General features: G+C 54.2%; 7 protein-coding genes across 7 annotated transcripts; 3 read left to right on the top strand and 4 right to left on the bottom strand.

Annotated features, from left to right (window-relative positions):
- Positions 1 to 1,610: 1,610 nt before the first annotated feature.
- Positions 1,611 to 2,906, top strand: ACO1O0_007786 (AAR2 protein-domain-containing protein; the record flags this gene model as incomplete). Its single annotated transcript, XM_083197154.1, has 1 exon — positions 1,611 to 2,906. The coding sequence occupies one exon, from the start codon at positions 1,611 to 1,613 to the stop codon at positions 2,904 to 2,906; it is 1,296 nt and encodes a 431-aa protein (XP_083046622.1).
- An 877-nt stretch (positions 2,907 to 3,783) lies between these two features.
- ACO1O0_007785 (C-terminal helicase domain-containing protein) lies at positions 3,784 to 4,537 on the bottom strand (the record flags this gene model as incomplete). The annotated part of the gene is made up of 2 exons (XM_083197153.1): positions 3,784 to 3,973; positions 4,029 to 4,537. The coding sequence occupies 2 exons, from the start codon at positions 4,535 to 4,537 to the stop codon at positions 3,784 to 3,786; spliced, it is 699 nt and encodes a 232-aa protein (XP_083046621.1).
- A 1,499-nt stretch (positions 4,538 to 6,036) lies between these two features.
- ACO1O0_007784 (uncharacterized protein) lies at positions 6,037 to 6,612 on the top strand (the record flags this gene model as incomplete). The annotated part of the gene is made up of 2 exons (XM_083197152.1): positions 6,037 to 6,235; positions 6,278 to 6,612. The coding sequence occupies 2 exons, from the start codon at positions 6,037 to 6,039 to the stop codon at positions 6,610 to 6,612; spliced, it is 534 nt and encodes a 177-aa protein (XP_083046620.1).
- A 2,985-nt stretch (positions 6,613 to 9,597) lies between these two features.
- Positions 9,598 to 10,268, bottom strand: RPS16 (40S ribosomal protein uS9; the record flags this gene model as incomplete). The annotated part of the gene is made up of 3 exons (XM_083197151.1): positions 9,598 to 9,888; positions 10,039 to 10,110; positions 10,197 to 10,268. The coding sequence occupies 3 exons, from the start codon at positions 10,266 to 10,268 to the stop codon at positions 9,598 to 9,600; spliced, it is 435 nt and encodes a 144-aa protein (XP_083046619.1).
- A 510-nt stretch (positions 10,269 to 10,778) lies between these two features.
- On the top strand, positions 10,779 to 11,497 carry RPL32 (60S ribosomal protein eL32; the record flags this gene model as incomplete). The annotated part of the gene is made up of 4 exons (XM_083197150.1): positions 10,779 to 10,818; positions 10,988 to 11,112; positions 11,191 to 11,312; positions 11,389 to 11,497. The coding sequence occupies 4 exons, from the start codon at positions 10,779 to 10,781 to the stop codon at positions 11,495 to 11,497; spliced, it is 396 nt and encodes a 131-aa protein (XP_083046618.1).
- Positions 11,498 to 12,766: 1,269 nt separating this feature from the next.
- On the bottom strand, positions 12,767 to 16,178 carry BUD14 (SH3 domain-containing protein; the record flags this gene model as incomplete). Its single annotated transcript, XM_083197149.1, has 6 exons — positions 12,767 to 12,829; positions 12,882 to 14,537; positions 14,585 to 14,658; positions 14,709 to 15,147; positions 15,202 to 15,899; positions 16,151 to 16,178. The coding sequence occupies 6 exons, from the start codon at positions 16,176 to 16,178 to the stop codon at positions 12,767 to 12,769; spliced, it is 2,958 nt and encodes a 985-aa protein (XP_083046617.1).
- A 1,598-nt stretch (positions 16,179 to 17,776) lies between these two features.
- GDH2 (glutamate dehydrogenase (NAD(+))) lies at positions 17,777 to 21,193 on the bottom strand (the record flags this gene model as incomplete). The annotated part of the gene is made up of 3 exons (XM_083197148.1): positions 17,777 to 17,855; positions 17,914 to 20,836; positions 20,890 to 21,193. 3 exons carry the CDS (start codon positions 21,191 to 21,193, stop codon positions 17,777 to 17,779), a joined length of 3,306 nt encoding a protein of 1,101 aa, XP_083046616.1.
- Between the last annotated feature and the right edge of the window lie 2,597 nt (positions 21,194 to 23,790).

Raw genomic sequence — 23,790 nt, 5'->3', positions numbered from 1 at the left:
AACCACGCCAGGTTAGCTGGGCAGCGGTAGTGCTGCTCCCCCTGCTGGTGGCCCAGCAGCTAGCGACGGGCTCGGGGGGGCCGGGTGCCGCTTTATTTTTGTCCACCTCACCCTCTTCATGCATGTTGGCTGCCAACAACGTCGGGCGCATTGCATTAATACCCCACTGGGCAGGACGACCTTCGGTACTATCGCATGACAAAGCCTCACGGCATGGCCGTCTCACCTAGGGCTTTTCCTCGGCTTGAGCCTCCAGGACGACAAACTTACACATCTGTCTTTGGGCCTTCCATGGGAGGGGAAGACCCCCGAGAAAAGGACCCGACTTTGTCTCTCAAGGTGCGTTGACTCCCAACGCAAACTTTGCTATCTGCCGAGATTATTTCGCCGCATCTGCTTCTATGGGGGGGCAAATGAGGCTTTCCCTGCCGGCGGCCATACGTGGAAGCAGCCGTCGTAAGGCTGGCGGTATTCTAGCCCTCCGCCTCCGGTCGTCTGCCTTTGTGGGGCTCCCCGGGGCGTACCTTTCTGTAACTTCCATCGGGGACTCCGAGCATGGCGTCGGCATTGCCGAGCGAGGGGACGTACGTTGGGGGGGTTTCAGGGTTCTTGTCGGTTTGGGGAAGCCAAATCTGGGGATGACGTACGCTGCGGCGGCATGGCACAACTTTGATTCAACTTCATGTCTTGTCCTCGGTTGACTTACATGAGTTCTCATGTACAGCCTCTTTTCCTCCTCTGGTTTGGTCTGTTTCATCTTGTCTGTGGCGCGGGGTCTCTCACATGAAGATGAGTTCCAATACGATGACGAGGACGGTATATTGTTGAAGGCCTTGGTGGAGGCTGTGCTTGTGTTTGACAAAGCTGCTGGGGAAGGGGCTTATGCCCATAAGACCAGAGTAAGATTTTGTGCTGCTATCAGATTGGACAACCAACTTTGACAGTTATGAAGACTGGAGGATGTCTTGCTTGGGCCGTTATGTGTGAGGTTTGTAAAGTGTTTGCGCTATGCACACAGCAGCAATTTACAAGATTGTAGAAGCCAGAATAACTAACATCCACCATGCTGTTTAAACCTGTCCACTACCACCTGGAGACAAGCAACTGTGTAATGGAATCGAAGCAGCTCATTAGAGTGTCACGTGACCTTACCTCAACGGCATACCCTCATGACGCAACCTAGAACTTGGAAGGTTCAGAATTCACCTGGGTAGCACCTGGCAGCAATATTTCGGCATCTTGGTCGACAAAAAAAATGGAAGGCTCAATCGGCAGTTGATGGCAGCTGTGGTGGTGCTTTTGTCTCAAGTTGTTCTCGCCACCAAAACTCGAATTTGGAGACAACATCCGGCCCGCCTGTCTCGACCAACTCAAGCTCGGTTGGGAAAAACACGCACAAATCATCCATCGCGTTGTATCTCTAGACATCATATTGTTTGTACTACGCATTAATGGAGACCAGAAGTATATCGCTACAGGGGAATCGTCGCGGCCTGAATCAGTCTGACTCGACCGACGCTCACTCGACCACATCCCACGCCTCTGTCCCCGCCGTCGGGCCACATCCTCTTGGGAGCTTGAAGGTTCACCAGGGAGGTGAAGAAGATACCATGGATGAGCCACCTCCGTTAGAGGGCGATGAGTCTTATGATGCCCCCGCCATGCTTACCCACGCCATGGGTGGAGGAGACGTTGTCCTGGTCCTGGACCTACCCGAGGTTTTCAACATCGGCTACGACTGCATCTCATTTACTGCGAAGCACTTTGGTGGCCTGAGAGACATCCCTCCTGGCGCACACTTTATCTGGGTAGCTCATCCGAACGCCGGGTCGACACGCTGTGGCGCCTGGATTGCCAGCACCACCCAGAACCAGGTCCACGTGCTGCAGTGGGACAGGTTCAACGAGGTGCTTGGAGAACCAACCAGATCAGAGGCCCGAATCCAGGCCGACAATGTCAGTGCGATTCATTCAAAGCTCGTGCCCTACGCGGATCCCACGGCTGTCAATGAAGTACCGCGAGGTCATATCCATGGTCCGACAGCGGCTGGCAACGAAAGGATCTGGAACCAGCTAAGCGGTTGCGTCACAGCGAAAGTTCTAAATCGCATCACTGGGCAGCACCACGGCGACTGGTTCACTCATACAGGCGATCGCGTCAAGGGTACCACTCTCATGGCCGCCGAGGTTGAGCTGGACAAGCGCATAACCAACCCATTTCTCCATGGCCGGGAGCTTGATTTTACCTTTTCCCAACTCTCCAAGACCTACTCGACCAACGCAACCGGTGCAGAACGCACCCTCGAGGCAACTGACTCGACCACGTATATCCTCTCTCTGCTGGACGACCTCGCTAAGGGACTCACCGAGGACGACCTCGTTGGAGAGTTTCAGTTAGCCTATCTTGTGGGCACACACCTAGGCAACGACGCCTGCATGCAGCAGTGGTGGTATACGCTCCTCAAGATCATCCTCCGGGCCTACACTCTTCCTACTTTACGACCCTCCCTCGCTGCAACTCTCTTCCGTACAATCGCCGCTCAGCTCTCCCACAACCTCCATTACCTCGAGAGCTCCGTTCTAGACTACAGCGATGCCCAGGCACGCGATCTGCGCCTCGCTCTCACAGTCTACAAGCGGCGTCTTGATGATCTGCCCGAGGATCCAATGCGCGTCAGCCTGGCTTTCGCTCATATCGAGGCTGTGGTAGCCGGGCCCCCGCTGGACTGGGACCTTCATGAGGAGAATTACGTACGTAGGGGCATGGTGATGACGGAGGACGGCGAAGAGGTGGAAGTAGAGATGACGGAGCTCGCTGCCGAAGATGAGAGGGGTGAGTGGGCGCCCGAGGTTGTGGAGCTGGACGATACTGGCAAGGAGAAAGGGCTCGTCTCGTGGACCGACTAGATGCGGAGCGCGGTGCGTTGGCTGAGGAGGAAGAAGACCGGGGAAGGAGATGGGAGGCTACGGAGGACCAAGGAGAGAAATCCTCTGGACTGAGAGACTTGAAATGATGCATTGTATATATTAGTATCAATAGCATAGTTTGGTACTAGGAGAAACGATCCTTACGGTCTACGGACCGGGAAAGTATAAATGATCAAACTGTGGAACAATTAGGCATTCTCACCTTGACGTTACTTACTCTGAGCCTTTCTTGTGGCTCAGCTGTTGTCTATATACTAGAGGGCTATCTAGGTAGATATAGTGCTTGCTAGTTGTTAGCCTCGTCGAGGGTCCGTCTTTCTCGTTGGCCCACGTGCCATTCCTCAAAACCACGATGCCTTCGATATCAGAGAGGCGGGTGGTGTATTATTCGTGGCAGTAGTAATTGTCGTAGCCACGGGGCTCAGCGTAAGAGCTGCCGCAGTTGCTACGTTGATCTGTTAGCGACGGGAGCTCTTATGACAACAATGCTATGGTCACAGTACCTGCAGTTTGGTTGTGCTTCGGCCACCATTGGCGGGCATGGGACTGAGGAGCTCTGTGAGGTCCTGTTTTCCATCTTGTATATTCAGAACATGCTTTTTGTACCACATTAGTATCCTCCCGTATCAAAAGTCCATGTATCCTACCTCCTCAATTGACTCGCTTATCACAAAACGGATCGCTGTCACGTCTTTAGTCTGTCCAATGCGGTGGATCCTGGCAAGTGCTTGCTCTTCTATGGATGGATTCCACTGTGGCTCCAGGAGATATGCCCTCGATGCCGCAGTAAGAGGTCAATCAACGCAAAAGTTAGCTTATCCGCTCATTCTGATCAATGTGATGAGATGGCATGGGCTTACCCAACTGCACCGCAGCCCAAGGATAAAAGAAGCACCTGCGTTGTCTCGTTCTTTGAGAAGACACTGATGGCCTGGCTTCGCATTTTGGGGTTGGACTTGCCATCGATCTGGACACAGCTAATGCCGGTGTTGCTGAGAGCCGCGTTGGCGAGGTTGAGGACCGCTGTGCGATATGAAAAGACAACGCTGAGATTGTAAGTCAAGTGGAAAAGGCCATCATGACTAGCACATGGGCACATACCTTTTTGTCCCAGAAGCGCACCCTTGGAGATCCTCAACCAGAGCTTGAATCTTTGTCGGCCGCTGCCCAACGGGGTGTGGCGGCTTGGCTTCTGGGCTCCAGGAACATGGACTGGGGCCAGGTATAGAGTATTCTTGAAGATGGGGGGATATGTCGCTGGAGGAGCCCTCCTCCGTCTCCAAACCGCATCTGTCGCCCTCGGCATCGCCCATCGTGGTATTTGGTGTCGAGGATGCATCTGGTGTTCCGGACGCTAGCAGGGGCGCGTTTTCTGCATTAATGGAGGGCGAACAACCTTGCTCACAGATGAGTCGGAGGGCATTGATTTTCTGAAGTGCATTGCTGTAGCCTTCCTGGGGCTTGCTGGAGGCAAGGACATCTTCGAGATATTCAATGGCGTTCTGCTTCGCAACATCATAGGCATGTTGTTCCTGGACACTGAGTTTGAGAAATCGCCGACGGTCCTCTCGGTGCGGTAGCGTAACCGTGTTCTTGGCCCGTCGTAGCATGGCTAACATCTCGCCACTTGGGTTTCTGAGTCCTGACTCCCCCTCTAGGACTTTGTCATGAGCTATGAGTAAAATTATGCTAAGTGTCTTTCCAAGTCTCATAAGATCAGCAATGATCCCTCCTCTAAAGTTTGAAGGCTCCTGGTAATGCGAGGATGAGTCAACATTGTTGATGTACCTAGACCCATGAGTTCATTGCGCCTAGGTTCACTGGACATGGGTACTTGCACCGTACGTCCAACTTGGTCATTGCCTTGAGACCAGACGTCCTGGCCTTTTGGGTGCAGTCTCCAGCCTGACTCTCGGCGGATCCTAAAAGTGAGACCTTGCTTCTGGTGCCTGAGTGCTGTCAGCTTATATATCACAGGCGGGGATATGATTCGGCTCTCTTTACTTCTTCAGTTCAGTTAAAAGATACGGCGATCCTGGGGTCTCATGCAAAGTGGAATCGGCAATGAGTCTATCTAGCAGGTTTGTGGCCACAAAGTGCTCATCTCTGACAGCAGATCGCTGCTCACAATCCGAAGAGGTGGCGTAGAGATTGGTGGTTCTGGTGCCAGGCTCATTGAAGAAACGCTACGGATTGAAGTACGCGGAGTCTCTTATCGCGTGTATTGGGTCTTACAAGTAAAGATGAAGTTTTTTGAGGGCCTCACAAAGGTCCCGGGCAAGGTCTAGGGGTCCATAAAGGGTAGCCCAAACTGCAACTTTGTCTTTGGCATCGGCACTTTTCCGTGGTCGCTCGAGCATCCACAGGATCTCGAATTCGATTTCCCCGTGATTGAATAACTCCAGCAATTAGGCATCGCAGGTCTCCAAGGTACCGTAGGTAGGGTGAGATTCCAAGGACTAGAGTGCGCCATCGAGACCCAGTTTGAGCGGTGTCCTGATAAAGCAAGGCTGTCCATCGGTGGCTTTAGTCATGGCACGGGCAGCCAACGCGGTCAACTTTTCGGGTCAGACCATTCTGTGTGGATCTGGTGTGAAGGGATATCTCATGCAGTTCCGAAACAAACGGTCCCAACGGTATTTTCGCGTGCAATAGGAGCGCAGATTGGATCTGTGTTCGGAGTCGGATCGTGCGAGGGGGTGAAAGAGCTCGAGTCCTCTAATCGTATCCTCTTAGCTGGACGACGATCTGGTGGCGGCATTGCGGACAAAGTAGCAACAATTAAAGCCAACGGCCCAAACGGAAATGGTGCGGTGGCTTGGGAGCTTGGAAGGTTATACTCGTGAATCGTCGAGGCTGTCCAAAAATGCGAGGAGACAAGAGCGCCGTCGAGTGCTACTCAAAGGCAATCGATCCCCTGTGCAATGGCGTACCACTTATGCCATATATCTGGGTAAGCATTCGAGATCTTCTTTACCGAATTGCATGTCCTCGGGTATTTTAATTGACCTGGTTCTTTCATGAGTAGGTGCCCGTCAAATTCATCCTTATCGTCAGTCTATAGTACCTGCCCCTGGCTAGTACTGGTCTAGCAACTCTAATACTTCTCATGCAGGCTGTCTCTGAGCACACGCAGATTCTAGACAAGATACTCTCCGCATACGCCCAGATAGGAAACTCCCTGCCACGGCTGTATAGTCTAGGCGACTCCTTTCGCGAAGATCACGACTTCCAGCAGCTGTTCGGCTTTCTATATGAAGACATCGCGGAGTTCCACCGCAAGGTATATGCTCTCATTCGGCAACCAAGTGAGTATTCAAGTCACAACGTTAGTGCTATGACTAGCTAAGATAAGCAGCGTGGAAAATCTTCTTCTCCTGCGCATGGGGGTGATTTGAAAGTCGTTTCGGCGATCTTATCGAAAGCATCACGAGTTGGTGCGCTGATCGACAGGGAAGCCGCATCCCTTGATATTCAAGATGCAAGCATATGGATACGAATGGCCCTAGAGAAGTCCGCTGTCCGAGAGGAACAGTGGAAATTGGAGCAGACTCAAGCCCTGATGAGATGGCTTGAGACTGGCGACGACGACCAAGACCTCAAGTTCGAATGGCTCAAGGAGCGCTGCTGCCCTGGAACTGGCCACTGGATCACTGAGAATGACAAATTCAGATCGTGGCTCTAAATCGGCCGGTTAAGCCCTGTCATGTGGTTATATGGGAAACCAGGTTCTGGTGAGTACAAGAACAAATCGTCACAAAAGCCCAATAACTCACCGCTAAAGGCAAATCGGTCCTGGTCTCAAAGATCATATCTTTTCTTCGGTCGGAGAAAATAACCCAAGTCTTGTTCTTCTTCTGCGATCAACACCCAAAGCCCCATGCAATCACAGCTCGCATCTTCAGGGCCTTTGCCGCACAGGTCATGGGAATTGCCCCAGAGACGATACCCTTTTTCTACGATGAGTATCTCGCCAAAGGTCGGCGACCTTCAGCCTCGGTCCTGAAAGATGCACTTGCCCAAATTCTGGCGGGATTCCATAATATCCGTCTCCTAGTGGACGGCATTGATGAACTTCCAGAAAGTGAACACAAGCCCCTAATCAACGAGCTCATACACCTGACAGAGGCATCCAATTATCGCCCCTGCAAGCTATTGATATCAGGCCAAGACCTCCCTCATATCCGCCAACTTCTCTCCAAAAAAAAAAAAAAAAAAAAAAAAAAAAAAAAAAGTACACTATTCCTTGGAGACGCAAGGGGCGCGATAGAGAAGGATGTGGGGGTCATTGTCACGAGCCCGTTGAGAGACCTGGATGAAAACATTGGCATCGCCATAGGTCCTCCCGTCATAGAGGAACTGCGGAACAAGATATTGCAAAAATCCGAAGGTGAGGTAATTTCAACATCGCTTCTATCTTTGTCCTGATCTAACTAGTTGAACCGGTTGATCAGGCATGCTCCTCTGGGTCCGCCTTGTTCTATCACTGCTTAATTCCTCCGCCAGCATGGCAGAGTTGCGAGCAACTATCGACTCCTTACCCAAGGATCTGGGGGCACTGTATGTACAAAATTCCTATCAATACAGTTTTGTGGATATTTATTTTACTTTAGATATGAGAAAGTCCTGAACAGTATCCGGGACCGATGCTCCCCAAGCAGCCTTGCGAGAGTTAGGCGCATCTTTGGGTGGCTACTCTTTTCAAATCAAGGAAGCAGCATCATGAAGTATGAAGTTCTCATCGGAACGAGCCTCCATGAGGGATCAGAGAGCCTCAATAGAGACAATCGCCCTTTCCCCAACGCCCTCGAAATCTGCAAACCCTTGATAGAAGATGGCCCACGGGGTACTGTGTCAATGATACACTCCACAGTAGCTCAGTGAGTATTTCGGCCCAAGTTGCATCACTACTGAGACTGACACCCCCTAATAAGGCACTTATTGAGCAACGCTGGCGGACCTTTCATATCGAGTCTTACCGCCCATTAGGACATCGCTTTTGCTTGCATCTCGCAGCTGATAGAGGCCCTGGATTATGTTGGTGATGATATCCCACGCTCGGACTTGGTGATCTGGACTGGCCTCGAAATTTTTAGTCTTCAAGCCTATGCAAATGAGCATTGGATACATCATTTACTCGAGATGTTCGAAGACGGCACTTCGTTGCCGTTTAGAACTCGGGATTCAGTAGTGAGACAAGCATTGCAATTGTGTGCAAAGCATTCCCAACTTGTGCAGTCTCACAACGCCACTCCATCGGCTCATTTGCAAGATCCGTCTATCGATTTGGGCCTACGTCTTGGTAGAGTAGATTCCATGCCGGAAATCCAGCATCTGGTCCGCCAATTCCTCAATTTCCGCAAAACGTTGGAAGATCAACAAACCAAGAATAGACCAGGTAAGTAACTTTCTTGCGGCCCGCAACGTTAACTGACTCTTTCCCTACTACTTACAGGTGTCAATCCCTTGGGATTGGATAGAACTCTATTCTCGCAAGCAGATGCACACTATAAGAAATATGTCCGTTATCTTTCTTAGAATAACTCCTACCAAGGCCTAAGCCAAGAAGAACTGCTTGCCTTTCGCTCAGACTACGGACCCACTGCATTCGTATGCCCCATCAGACGCTGTGGGCGTTTCCGATCTGGATATAGCTCCCATGCCAAACTTGAGGATCATAAGAAAGCACGTCATTGTAAAGCGTTGAAATGCTATTGGGAGCGTTGCATATATAACGATGTCGGCTATCCCTCTGTTAGGAATCTCCAGGACCACCAGAGAAGACATCATAGCAACCCTGACACCGAGCTTCGACGAGAACCAAACTTTATCAGGACACCGGGGCAGAATGATGACGGGAATATTATTACACCTTCAGTTCCTCGGGACGACTCTAACTCGAACCAGGGCGGGCCATCGACCATAGCCAACATGTACGTTTCTACTTCTCGCGGTTCGAGTCATACAGGCGCTGACAACCTTTACGCAGGATCCTTGGGTTTCAGAAGGCTCCGATTCCATCATGCCTTTTACCAGTAACCATGATCAGAGCGAACTCGTCCGTTCCATCCCACCCTTCGTCTCTGACTCTAACGATGAAGGGAACAACTCCCACGATTTCGGCGCATCATCCTATTATGACCAGAATTTGGCCATGCACTTCTATCAATAGCTTCCATACTCCGTACTTTAAGAATAATTAGAATAAACCCTGCGATTTTTATCATATTTTACCATCGGTCTACAGTCAGCCCCAAGACGGGCATTATCACATTGCACGTGATTGTGGTGGCACTGCCCGTACAAAAGTAAGGGACCTGGAATCCAATGCTCAGCTTGCTTCCTTTCTAGATAATCAATTGTGGCACTGGTTAAGTCATCGTGTAGCGCATGGGCTCCCTCTATCGGCACGAATTGCGGTATCACATCATGTCGTGAACTTTGAAGATTTTCATTTGCATGTCAGACCCTTTACAATCCGCCAAAAGCAAGGCCACGCAAATGCCAATGGGTAACCCATCCCCTGGCCAGGAGATATGTAGACTCCGATCCCGTTTTTGCCCGCGCCTGCCATGACAAACCGCCCACGTAAGCGCGTGTCTTGTTGATGCTGTTCCACCACAACCACACACACCACTCTCCTGCCTTCCCTTGCGCCCAAAAGAATCCTTTAACGGTAGGACTTCTGGAAGCGCGCGCGGGCACCGGGACCACCGAACTTCTTGGGCTCGCAGCGGCGGTTGTCGGCGACGAGGAGGGTGCGGTCGAACTGGACGAGGGCCTGCTTGAGCAGGTTCTTGGAGTGCTCGTCGACGAACTTCTGGTAGTAGGCGATGAGGGACTTGGCAATGGCTTGGCGGATGGCGTAGATCTGCGAGGTGTGACCACCACCGGTGACGCGGACGCGGATGTCGAGGTTGGCGAACTTGTCAAGGCCGACAACGAGGAGGGGCTCGTAGACCTGTGGTGAGGGATCTTTAGCATAGGATCTCTATAACCCCAGTGTTTCCCCCCTTCATCCCACGAGGGACAATCTCAAACAGGCTCCATCACCAAAAGTCGGGAGTTGTTGGGAAGGTCTCGTTCGGGGGGAAGGTTGATTGTGTCGTACCTTGAAGCGCAGGATCTCGGGCTGGACCAGCTGCAGAGGGCGGCCGTTGACCTTGATGAGGCCCTTACCAGCCTGTCATAAACACGTTAGCCCAATGTCCCCATTCCCCTCATATCGCCATGGTCGAAGGCATCTTTTTTTTTTCTTGGTGGACGGACCTTGCACTGGGCGACGGCAGTAGCCGTCTTCTTCTTGCCGAAGCATTGCACGCGCTGCGGTGTCGTCGACATGGTTGCTGTCCTGCTTTGGATCCGGGGATTGTCGAGGGTTAGGATTAGCAGCTGGTTGGGGCGGTCGGGGTCGTCGTCGTAGGGGCGCTTCAACAACAAGTTGCGAGGGTGTTGCACGAGTTTTTGCCAGAGGAAGGGTTTGTGCCCTCTGCAGGCGCCATCCCCCATTGGGGGAAGGGGACGGGCAGCGGTGGGTCCCCCACTCGCACCTCCCACCCAAACTTGCGCGCCTGCCTGGCGTGGAAAAAAGTTGTGCTTGTCATACCACGTGACTTTGCTTCCGAGGGGAGAAGCCCTAAGCCCTTGCAGCACCCCCAATTAGCGCGTGCGCGGGCCTTGGTCGTTCTGCCCAAAATTTCGCCTTGGAAGTCGACGAACCTCAACGCCCCGATCCCCCGACAAATTCGACAACCATCCGACCCACGACAATCTCGCCGTCAAGGTACGTTGCAAGATCGAAAACGACGAAGGAATTTAATTGAAGACGTTGCTAATTTTACGGCTCTGCAGATGGTTTCCGCCAAGAAGCACGTCCCCATCGTGAAGAAGCGTACGTTCAACCTTGTGCCCCTCCCCGGTCGACGATGCCACGCAGGAGGAATTGCTCCTCCTCATCCCTCTTGCCGACGAGACGACGAGGCGACTGGATGACGTGAGAGGGAGGAGTGGCATGGGGAAGTTCTGACCGAATGGAAATGTTGACTGGTCTTGTGGTGCAGGCACGAAGCGCTTCGCCCGTCACCAGAGTGACCGGTTCAAGTGCGTCGACCCCAGCTGGCGCAAGCCTAAGGGTATCGACAACCGTGTCCGGAGACGCTTCCGCGGAACCATGGTCATGCCCAGCGTACGTTCCACCATCCAACGTCATGTGTGAAACATCGGGGAGGGGGAGCAGTTTAGCTGACCAAGACGTGACCTGCAGATCGGCTTCCGCACCAACAAGAAGACCCGCTTCATGATGCCCTCCGGCCACAAGGCTTTCCTCGTCAGCAATGTCAAGGACGTCGAGCTGCTGCTCATGCACAACCGCTCCTACGCCGCCGAGTACGTTCCGCTGAAACCCAAACCCATCAGCTTGGGGCTGTCTCCACGCGACTTAAAAGCTAACATGGCCGCCCAGGATCGCCCACAACGTCTCGTCCCGCAAGCGCATCGACATCATTGCCCGCGCGAAGCAATTAGGCGTCAAGGTCACGAACGCCAAGGCCAAGGTCACCACCGAGGTGTAAACGAAGTTCGAACGTGCTACGTCGGTGGGGGAGGCACTGGGGAAGAAGGAAAAAGGCCCCAACAGGGAAGACCTCGTTGGGCTTTTTGTATGCGGGAAGGGCAGTTTCACGGGTTTTACACACAAAACACAACACACTTTCCGGTTGGGACACGAAACGGAACTGGGGCGAAATGCTTTTGCGCGCGTACGGTGCATCAGGTTTTGCGTGGCTTTTTGCCTGGCTCTGTGCTAGAGAGGAAAATAAAAAGTCGCACCGCCGATGAAATGGCACCGATGAGCTCTGATGGTGATTTATGTGACTGGTCGATGAGGGCATTGTGAGAGAATACGGGCAGCATGACGTCCATCTGGCTGTTCATTCCGGATCAGGCTTGCCACAAGGTCAGGATACTCGATCCTCATATCATCCCTGGGCACCTCGCAACTTGGCTCGTCGTGCAAACTGGCACGTTTGGCATATGATTCCGCCATCTGCATCTCCAGGCACCTCGCTTCGTTCCTCCCCCACTCTTTGTCCCGTCCAGAGCTCCGTCACAGCCCTTCGTACCTGCGCGTCTCCTCCAGTCCCAATGCCCAACATAGCAGCTTTTCTGGTACTCATCGGCACCATTGGTCTCAAACAGGACAAAGGGGGGGAGTCTTTCGGCGGTTTATTGTACAGGACAACGGTTTCCATGCCGGAAGGATCCAATGACATGCTTGGCGTATAATACTTTGTATGTATCATTGGCCGCTTTGCCATGCCATTTCCACGCCCAGGTAGGTAACCTGCTACAACCCATTCATCGTCTTTTACTCTCGACTTCACGTTTCTATACCTTCTGGGGTGGGCAGTTAACATTGGTTGCCTTATTGCCCTAAGGAATACTCTCAATGGCTGTTATTGGGACGGTGGGGCAACGATATTGGGGCTGCTCCTCGTGCGAGTAGGCATTCTGTAGCGTAATGCAACGACCATCGATCAATTCCCTCTTCTTGTAATAGCTGCTTCATCATAACCCATACCCATAGCAAAAAAAACATATCCTCCCAGAACGAAATTGGAGTTTCAAACAGACAAGTACCAAGAATGGCCCTCCGTCAAGTCGTGTAGCCCAGACGCCAAGCCAAACATATCAAGGTGTGAAGAAGAAGAAAAAGATGGGAAGACTCCCCAGGAGACTTGGCCCTCTTCTTTTCTTTTCAATTCTATCGCCAATCATGCCAAGTAAAACAAGGGGTTGAAAGGGAGAAGAGTTAAAGATCCAAATCGTCATCGTCAGTGCCGTTACAAAGTGCCCCTCGAGCGCTGCTTCCTCGCGAGCCAGTCGCCGAGCATGTTGTCGAGTTGCTGTCAAAGTTAGCTATTCAGTTTCTTAGGTTCTTAGGTTGTCATAGCCTACCGTCGTTATCTCGGCCAACTTGGCATTCTGCTCGCGGAAGAGACCGTTGACCATGGGATGATCGTGGCCGGTGTGATCTATATCTGACGTATCATAGACGACCGCCAGCAGGTTCTTGACGTGGTCGCCCGCGTCGAAGAAGGCACGCAGCTTGGTGTCGTCCCACGAATGCTGCCCCTCCTTCTCGTCCTTGGGTGTCCCATTGGTCTGCCCCAAGTCTGGAGATGGCGGGTCATCGCGTGAGGGAGAGTCTGCCATGAGGCCAGGGGGTTGTGACGCATTGCCAGGTGATACCGGTGACACCGGCGACACCTCGACAGGTGACTCGGACAAGCGTTCCCCGCCTTGCCTCCGGTCTTGCGTGATGGTCCTGTCGGTCGACACACTCGTCGTCGTCTGGTAGCTGTCGGGGAAAGCTCCCGGCAGCTGTGGCCGAAGCGCCTTCTCCTCGGCAGCCCCTGGTGCTGCGGACTGTAGAATAGCCTCCTCGACATCGGAGCTGTCCGACTCGTCCAGCTCCAGCCGCGCCCTGGCCATGGCCGACTTCTGCGGCTTAGGTGCAGTGCCAGAAGCGCCAGATTTTGGCAGCAACGAGTTGGCAAGCCCACCCATCCCTGAGTCGTCGTGGGTCGACGACTGTTGCTGGTTGGATGGTACCTCCCTGGTCTCCTGTGTCTCCGGGTCCACAATGCGCATCGAGGCCGGAGGCACGTTGGAAACATCGTTGGTCCGGGTCTCGACATAGTGGGATGAGATGTCAGACTGGGGCGGCTTCTTCACCATCGAGTTCCTATGCGAGGGCGATGGTTCCGTCCGCGGCTGCTGCTTCTGCAGCTTACTCGGGCTGCGACTTGGGGTCTTGTCTGGCGACTGCACCTCGTCTGCTGCCGGGTCCTCGCTTTCGCGGGGATCTGATCCCACATCCATCGAGCGCTTGCCAAAGGACTCCCCGTCGTCGTCCTCCGATGTCCTCCTCTTATCCTTTCTAGAGAAAAAGTTTCGGATAGCGCTCGGTTTCTTATCCTTCTCCTTCTTATCCTTATCTTTGTCTTTGCTCTTCTTCTTGTCCTTGTCGGCCACGAGCTCCTTCTCGATCTTACAATCCAGGCTGGGACGCGACTTGGTATCTTTAGATGTGATCGAGTCGGTGGAGGGCCGAGGAGCACCATCATCCCGGAGCAGGTTAGGCGTGAGGGAGATCTTCTTAGTCTCAACAGTGTCGTCCTTGAAGAAGGAGTCGGTATTGCGCAGTGTGCCGTTTCTCGACCTGCTCTGGCCTTCGGTCCTACCGTCCATGATTTCTTCGCTACTTCTCTCATCGACTTCCTCGATGGTGTCCTCTTTAGGTTCTTCCTTGGTCTCTTTGGAGGATCGCGTCCGCAGGGGCTCCACGTTGGCACCCTCATCCGTAATTCCAGCGTCGCCACCAGTCTGCTGTGTCGCCTGCTGTTCTTGCTGGTCCTGCTGGTCCTCCTTCTGCACCGAAATGTCCTGGCCAAATAGGTCCTCGATGTCCTCCTCGTCGCTCGAGTAATCGCCTGTAGTGTAATCCACATACGTGGGTTCGGCAAAGGTGACCGACTTCCAGCGTTTCCGTATCGATTTGAACGAGTTCTTGGACTTGGCAGCCTGGTCGCCCAGCATGGTTTGTGATAACTAGGTGGGTTAGTGGGGGGGCAGCAAGATGCGTGGACGATACCTACATCGACATTCCTATGCTTGTTTAGTCGCGCCAGCCTCTCAGTCGGAGTCTCGATATGCTCGGCCGGTAGGTAGCCTAATGATATTTGTGAGTGTGGTCCACTAGATGCCAATAGCGAAACGTACCAATGCTACTATCCTTGACAACCCTGACCAGCCACCAGTAGCTGTTGCTGTCATCAAGAAGGACCATAGTGTCACCCTTGGTGGCATTGGCCTGGCCCTCGACGGTGGCAACAAACGTGTGAAGAGCGTAGACAAACTCGAAATCGATATCCTCTGAAGCATCATGTAAGCAGTCCGCGGCCAAGCCAGAGTCAATGTAGCGAGGATCGTCAGGGAAGGAGTAGTCGCTGTCATCATCATCTGCATCGGAGAACGGTTCGTAGGGGATCATGAGCGGCGCGCCATCATGATCGTCGTTAGTTTCTTGCGTACCATCGTCCGGGCAGCTATAGTCGCTCGAGCCGTATGTGTGGGCGTCGAGAGTCGTCCCATCGTCGTGAGCCCTCACCGCGTCCTCCTTCATCTCCCCAGCGAGAAGCCTGTCCTCGACCGCAGGCTCCTAACCGTGTGGCGCAAGATGCAACTCCAGCTCCCCATCACCAGCAGCGCCTACCAGACCAGTGGTAGCTCCATATAACCAGCTTTCGTCGTCGTCGTCGTCGTTGTTGTTCGTCTCGTTCTCGTTCTCGTCACGCTCACGGCGCAGAAGATGATGACTGTTGCTATCCTGCTCCTCTGCCCCCAGGGGAAGATACTCGGGCGCGTCAAGGTATGAGGATGATGACCCAGAACTACTAGGCCTCCTGTCGGGGAGGTGCAACGGCAAGGACGGCACTCGCGTGGCCTGCAAGGTCGAAGGGTTGTTGTACGCACCATCTTCAATCGAGGGCGAGCTCGATATCCTGTCCATCATATCGTCGTCGAGGTCGTCCCCGTCAAGGTCCCCCTCGTCGGACGAGCTGATGCCGCCATTCTGTGACACGGCGAGGTCATCTTCCTGCTGCTGCTGCTCCTGCTGCTGCTGCTGCTCTTGCTGGTTGGCCTGCTGCTGCTGCTGCTGCTGCTGTTGTTGGTGCATCCTGCTGCTCACGCCCGCGGCGAGGTCGTCTTGGCCGTGGGCCTCCTGGGGGCGTGTGTTGTTGTCGGCGGCAGCGGCGTCGTTCCAGGACAGACGGGGGCTGCGCGCGTGCTCCTCGGCGGACTCGTGGGCAACCTCGCGCAGTGTCTCGGCCTGGTGGGCGCCGGTGGGACGGTGGCTCTGGCGGTGGTCTTTGGCGGAGGGGGCGTCGTGGTCCTGGAGGTCGATTGTGTCTCGCGGGGTGTCAGCTTTGTTTTGCCCGTCGACGTCGTGTCGGGGGAGGCTGGGCCAGGGCCAGGGGTTATGGAGAGACAGGGAAAAGATGTGAGGTTCGGCTGGATGACTTGGCACAAGCCACGGCCAGGCACGGGCACAGACACGGTCAGTGCAGGCAGAGTCAGGGAAATTTAATGAGCGGCCCGACGGGCGTAATCATTGCGGCCAAGATGTAGGTAATAAGGTACGGATGGAGCGAGGTACATACCGGCGCGGACAATGGAGGGTCTCGTCATGGTTGCCGGAGGAGGAGGTCAAGCGTCGGGCAGAGAGACGGTCAGAACAAAGCAATGCACCAGAGGGCAGAGCATAAGGCCTCTGCACCCCTCTCTTGGACCGTTGTATCGCGTGGTACTCGGCACTCGGTACCCCGTTCGCTGGCGTCGGCGTCGTTGAGGTTCCAAAAAGTTCAGAGTTGGAGTCCAGTCACTCTAGCCAGCTCCCGTCTCCCCCTGTTGGGCATTGGCGCTCGAGCGGCCGTGCCTAGAGTCTTGGGTGGCTTCGACTGGGGTTTGGGAATTTTGGTGGAGCGAATGGCACCTCGCTGAGTCCTGCACTGGGCACCTAATACTGGGCACTGGCCACCTCAGGTTCCTGGTGGCTGCCCAGGCCTGGCGCGCTGGGCCACTGACACAGTGGCACTCCATCTTCTCCAGCTCCTCCCTTTCCCCTCCAGCTTCTTCCCAGTCCCTCCCGCTTCCCGTCAGCTTCCCCACTGTCTGCTGCTCTCAGACACACTGCCGTTCAATTGGTGATACATATCCGGATACGTGGCCTTCGATCTGCTTATCCGCGCGGTTTTGGCAATGCAGCTTGCTCTAGGGCGCATTAGACCGAGGTGAGAGAGGTGGTCTCGCATCGGCAATCAGGACACAATCAGGACACAATCAGGGCTGCCCAGGGTGTCGTCCTCCATCTCCATCGCCATCCATGCTGCGTGCATGTCTGCCCATATAGCCATGCCGTCCTCTGGCAGCGCCCAATGTTGCCCTCTCCTCCATCCCCAACATGCTTTGGCGCCCAAGCATGTAATGAACAATCCATACACGATTGTGTATACGGGTACGTTAGGTAGCCATTCGTACACCGACCTTCACCAATTGGCCCATCGCCAATTCCACGATCGTTGAAAATTGAAAATTGAAAATTGTCCCCGTGAACAGACATCCAGAACTAGCATAGCGCAAGGCATCCCGTCGCCGTGGCTGCCCAGCAGGGGGATGAAACCGCGGGAATCTCTCTGGAATGAGACGAAGGCGGCCCCTTCCCTTTCGCCCATCCCGGCATCTCCTGATTGGCCCGCCCCTGGAAGGCGTGCCATCATCTCCATTGAGAGAACCACAAGCAATTCTCCATCATTCAGCCTCCTTTACGCGCTTTGGCGCTGCCGCGTCTTCACCATCTTGTCTTCAACCCGGCCAGCCATCAACCCGCCATCCGCTGGCGCTGTGGCTTTTGTTGAGAAGATACGGTTACGAGGTACTCAATATATCATCACAAACCCGCGTAAACAGATTCATTCATCAAGTCAAGCCGAGCCACTCAATTCGCAGTGGCGCCATTGCTCATGCTATTATGCTATATCCTATATCTTCTTCCAATAGTATCAATCCTTTTGGAATAATCGTTGGTGTTGTCATAACCCCAATCCTTTTCCGCCACCGTAGGCGTACTCTTTTTTTCTACCTGCTCGAATGCATCCATAGACGATGTAATAATAAATGTAATAGTCCCCAATTCTACTCGTAGACGCCAGATCATGTCACTCAAAAGCAAATTAAAAACAGGGGCGGCCCGAATCTGCCAATCCAGAGACAGCCACGAGACAGGTCATCTAGCCGCTAACGGACATCCTGCGGACCTGCTCAGTCCCATTCTGCATGCCTGAGATCTTCGCCATGCGCTGCGACATGCTGCAAAATTGTTAGCTAAAGAGGGTCAAGTGAGTGTCATAACAAGAATCAAACTCACAAATCAAAGAAGGCAAACTGGCTGGGCTGGCCGCCAAACTCGTACACGAATCGGCTTGCCAGGTAGCTACCAAAGATGGCCCGCAGGTAGCTCTCCGGCACACGGCTGATAATCGTATCCAGCCCAATCTTCTCCAGCAGCAGTCGCGGAAGCGCGTCCCGGAGAATGCCGTGCCGGATCGTCTCGTTAGACCACAGCTCCGATTTCTGGAGTTCCTCGTCCAGGTCCGTAATGGCCCACGACAGTTGATCCGACAGGATAGATCGCGGAATGCCCGTCTTCTCGTGCTCCCGCCAAATAGCTTCGAACTCGAGCCGCGCGTTCTCCTGGATCTTGGCCTGGACCTCCTTGACATAGTCCTTGTAAAACTGCGGGGGTTCGCTCGTCTTCGCGTCGCAACACATGTTGGCCTGGAACCCCTCGTCGTCAAACGACAGCGAGGCGAGCACCTCGAGCGATGACGACGTGACACCGCCCTTGTTGGCAGACGCGTCCTTGTATAAGATGCACCCGGCGGCCTCCAGACGCAGCTTGGCGTCCTGGGTGATGAAAAGGTTGGCGCCCTCGACAATGTATGGGATGGTCGACTTGCCGTCCTTGATCAACTTGCTGACCGAGATGAGGTCGATGGACTCGGGGCGACCTCCGCACGGCACAAAGGCGTCTGTCATGCCAGTGTCCCGCAAGTGATACGTGTTGCGGAATGAGGTGCCGTTGGACACAATCTCGCCGTTGGGAAGCGTCACGTTGTTGTCCTCGCACAGCACCCGGTAACCATCCTTGGACAGCTTGCTCATGTCATAGTGGGAGATCATTGCCCGCTTCTTGGCCAGGCGGACGAGCTCCTCCTTGTCCAGGCCGTTCGGGTCGGCCAGGACACCAGAGCCATCCACAATAGCTGTCCACTTCTCGTTGCCCAGAAGAATCTCATTGCTGCCCAGGTCGCCGTCGGGGCCGCCAGTCTGCATCTTTCTGACCTGCGAAGGGTCCAGATCGAGCTTGCGGTAGATGCCCTTGACATACTCACGGACTGACAGCGTCGTCATGCCGTACTTGTCGTGCGGGATGCCGCCCAGCTTTTGCGACTTGCCAGTGAAGAACGACTTCCACCAGGGTGCTCCACGGGTACGGGCGTGTTCCGTCGCCCAGTTCACCAGGTCGGCTGTGTTCTCATCAGGACCCATGAAGAGAATCTCCTCCTTACCATGGAGATCAACAAGAGGGTTCTTGATTCCGGGTGTCTGTGCCGGCAGAAGCAAGTCCAGAATGCTATCAATATACTTCTCGAAAGCCTCGCGCTGCTTGTCCTGCTGCTTGGGGTCCAGAAGAATCACGCCCTTGGAGCCACCTTCAGGGATGTCCTTGTTCTTGCGCTGCTGCGTGTTGGCCAAGCCATAGTTCTCGTCAAACAGGTTCCTGGCATTGATGGCGTAAGCCTCCTTGCTGCGGGACTTGACGATGCGGATACCACCACGGGAGATATCCCTGAACCGCAGGTGGAAACCTCGGAATTCGGCACCCATGACCAGGAACATGCCATATAGGGGCTTGGGGTACTCAGCAGCAGGGAGGAAGGACGGGTCGAGGCGGAAGCTGAGCGCCACCTTGGTGGGCGTGAAGTAGTTGGTCTTGAGGATAGCCTTGTTGAACACGTGGAAGGCCGTCATGACCATCTCGTCGTGTTCGTTAGACACGGTCTTGGAGATCTTGTCCTGCAGCTTCTCGTCCGACAGGACCTCGATGGCGGGCGTAGGGGCAATAAAGTGCTGGTCGAATTCAGGCCCCACGGCGAGGTGAATGTGAGCGAAGGAGGCGTACAGCGCGCGGACTAGGCCAGGATAGGCCTGGATGATTTCCAGAATGTAATCCGGAGTGAATGTCTCGGTACGCAGACGGCGCTTCAGCTTAGACAGAAGAAGGGCAGCCTGCGGGTTGTCGGTGCTGAGTAGCTCCGACAGTGACGCGTACTCGGGTCCAAGGCGGTTGAGGAAGTGCTGCACAAACACCCAGGAGGCATGAGCATAAACAGATTCCTGAATGCTCAGTTCTCCCGTGAGGAACAGGTTGTGGAACTTGTTCTGGGGAATGCAGTACAAGAGGGAGATTTCCTTGGTGATCTGGTGGATCGACTCATCCAGGTGCGGGTAGTTGCCCTCAATGTTCATAGCCGGTCGAAGGTACACACTCATGACGGTGATGCCGTTGGCGAACTGCTCCACGTACTTGCGGGAGCTGGTGACGCCGTAGTAGTGATACAGATCACTGAGAGCCGAGAACATACCGCGAGCAGTACGCGACCGGAAGGCGACGACCAGGCGCTTCTCGGCCATGCCCTCAATGTCAAAGACCTCAATGACAGGTCCGGCCCTATTTACTGCCAGCTCGATAATCTCTTGGTAGATCTGCTTGGTATTGGAGGTAGCCTTCTGCCAGAACCCATGGTCGGCAATGACTTCGAGGCGAGTCTCGTTAGGATCCGTCTCCTCGGGCTTCTGCTTGAAGAGACACTGGTAGACGAAGTAGCAACGGAGAGTAGACTTGGAGGACGGGCTATCGCCAATGACAGCAGGTGAACGGAACGTCTCAACGCGGTACTTTGTCTTGCCCTGGTGGTCAAGATACTTGGCCTCAAGGCGCTGCTCGTACCGGGGACCTCCTACCCGGGCCCTACCCGGCTCGCTCGTGTCAATGTAGATGGCATGGTCGCTGGCCTCCATGTCAAGACGGATCTCCTCCTGTTTGTCCTCGCGGACCGAGGCGGCAATCTTGGCCGCATAAAGGGAGGTGATCTGGTTAGCAATGACCAGGGGGGTTTCAATCTCGAAGTAGACATCGTCGATGCCAAGCTTCTCATAAAACCACCGGATCTGCTCATCGACGAGAGATTCGGGGATCCAGGCCGCCTGCAGGATAATCTCCTTGACTGTAAGGTGGTAAGTAGGTGACGAGTTGCGAGGTGGGCCAGCTTAAGCATACCAGCTTTCATCTGTTCCACCTTGCCCTGGAACTCAGGAGCAATGTAGCCAACAGTGGCCGACCGCAGAACTCGGTGACCATTGTGGTGGTTGTGAGACTTCAGTGGGACGCTAAAGTGCGTCGGCTGGGGAGAAGGGCCACGACTCGACTCGGAGTCGGACTGGAGCCTAGCCAGGGCTTTGGGCTTCGGGGAGCTGGTGGCCGCCATGATGGGAGCTGGTTCCTCAAAGTCAAAGGGGTCAACGTATTCCGGGAACCTATCGATGCGAGGCAGGTTAGCCGTGTCAATGGAAAGGGCCAGCATCCTGCCGGCTAGCGGAGATGCCCCGGTTGAAGTGGTATAAGCGACGAAGGACGAGAAGCAATGATGCCTCTCAAGGGGAAGGTAACGACGAAAGGGAACGGGCCATGCTAATGACGGTGCTATATATTGCAGACGAGCCAGTTGTCCAGCACCCGAGGGTCAGATAAGACTGTCGGACAATGGCGGTCGAGCTAGGAGTCATCCAAGTTCACGCCAGGGTGAGTCAACGTGTTGTTGACGGCCGCACGGCCTGAGTGACGGATCCCCCAGACGAGGGTCCGCGCATCCGATCCCAGGGGGGGGCATGGCGATCTGACGGCGCCACACTTGCGGCAGTGGTAAAGTGGCCCAACGCGGCTGTAATCCGACAAACCGGTGCAGTGGCGACAGAGATGGTGGCAGGCAAATCCCCAACAGCAGGTCAAAAAGGGCGGGCGTTATCTCGGGTAGAGAGCCCGGGGCGCCCGCTGAAGGAGGCTTTCACCGCCGCGCCCATCTCGTATCACCACCATCACCGACTGATAAGGATGGACGATGGCATTGATGGAAAGCCCAGCTCCGGAGACAAAACAGTGGGTACATACCGTGCGTAGAAGCTGCTGTGCTCCTTTTTGGTCTTTTCTATAGAGCGCTTGCTGTTCCTCCGATCTGTCGATCAGACTGAAACGGGCCGTTCAATCAGAATTGGAGCGTCGTCCAATGTAAGTTGGACGGCGGCTGAATTGGTAGTGGCGGCGCAGAAATTCAGGGTTTACTTCTGCTCCAGGGTTGCCGCAAACGGAACAAAGACTCGAGGTCAAATAAAAAGCAACGTAGAGTGAGATAAGGGACCAAGGAGGGATGTTTGCGGTCGGAGGGAGTGTTTTTTGTATTCCTAGATCAATTGGATCCTAGGGAGGCGAAAAGCGAGTAATGGCCTGGATTCGATTAGCACGCTTCTCACACTCGGCTTTGCCCAAGCTCAGCGCTGCCAGGCTGGGAGTAGTGCAGCACTGCCATTCGGCCCAGGCCAATCCAGTGGACTCGTCAGCCCCGAAGCTTCCACAACGGTTCCAGAACACTGGCAGAGGCGGCCCACTGGTAGGAGGCCTCGGCTGAGAGCGGCTACGGGCAGAGAGGACTGTAACCGTACCTTTGAGAGAGATACGAGTGCGTGTTTTTAGTCTTATCTCTCGGCTTCGGATGCCGATGAAGTCAATAGGTCGAAGCGAAAAGGCGGAAGGGCGGGCTCCTGCAGTGAGGCTGAGATGCAAGACGGAGAATAGATGAGCGCCGAGAATAGTGCCAGACGGGTGAAGGTGTAGAACGGATGAGTGAGATGCTGGCAATCAGCAAGCAGCAGGCTTTACAGATAGGTTGATGGGGATTGTGACGAGGGTGATGATTCCATGGCAGTAAGGCCAGTGACAGTAGAGATCATAGATCCATTGAATGGTGATAGATGGGGATGATTGTCAACTCGAGGGACTTGTGGCAGGCAGATTCAGGCACGAGCATCTTAGTAGCGGCTGGCCTCCCTTTAAGTAGTGCGCCCAACTTGATTCCCTTCAGGTCGTCCGCAACTTGATTGCACCTTCTCTCCGCAAAACTAAAGGTCGAGGTACTCCACGATACGTACCCGCCTCGTCCAGCCAGGTACCACTTGGCACTTGCCTGGTTTCGAGTCATCAATGATCATGGGGAAGGCTCGCCTTGGTGGGCCGCGACCAGTAGTACATGAGTACATAGTACGTACCACAAACTCGATCCTGACAGGAACCTGGCATCGAAAACCCTCCAACTTGGATATGCCAGTCACAACTCAACCCTTCCATACCTCATCCTAGTCGTTACTTGACAGACGCCCAAGACCCCTCCCCATTATGAACATTCTCAAACCCCAACCACCAACGGCACGTTCTACTACCAATAATCCAGCTCAGGCAGTCCAGGCCGTTGCATCCCCAGATACGGTACACGGAGGGGGGGAAAAAAAAAAAAAAAAAAAGAGAGACGCCCCCTTGAGAGACAGCTAATACTTCCAGATCGCCCAGTTTCCAGGTTATTGCAGAGGGGATAAAAAAAGGCGGGGATCCAATCGTGATCATGATCTCACAAGACTTGAAAAATTCAATGTCAACGAGACCATTATTACCAAATGACAACATACCGCTATACCCCAAGTAGCAATCATGCAGCCCCTCGCCTGGCCCGAGCGTCTGGTTCCTGGCCGATCACCACTCAGGAACCGCCCTCAGCTGCAGTGCTACACCTCCTGGCCGGGCGTGTTGGGCCTCAATTGCAGACGGCTATTCGAGGCTCATGTACTAGGATTACATGGTAAAGGTAGGTAAATGTACATACTACACAGCATTTCCACGCAAGCACTCTTTTTCTAGACCCGTTCTTGCGGCGTCACCGGAGGCCCTCCAGGCCTCCAATGCTCTTGTTCTCCGTTCTTACTTGTCTCTCCCTGCATTCGTCGTGGAGACCCCGTGGCTGCTCCCAATTAGCTGGTTGGCCGGCCCTCACGTTTCCATCTGCAAGTCATCGCGAGCAGCTGGTGCCAAGTTGTGAGACACTTGAAACCCGGACATATCACTACAAGTACGAGGGCA

The sequence above is a fragment of the Amphichorda felina genome, assembly GCF_050947745.1.
Source record: "Amphichorda felina strain 45539 chromosome Unknown scaffold_8, whole genome shotgun sequence".
Taxonomy (NCBI): Eukaryota; Fungi; Ascomycota; class Sordariomycetes; order Hypocreales; family Bionectriaceae; genus Amphichorda; species Amphichorda felina.
This window is presented reverse-complemented; position numbering and strand designations above follow the sequence as displayed.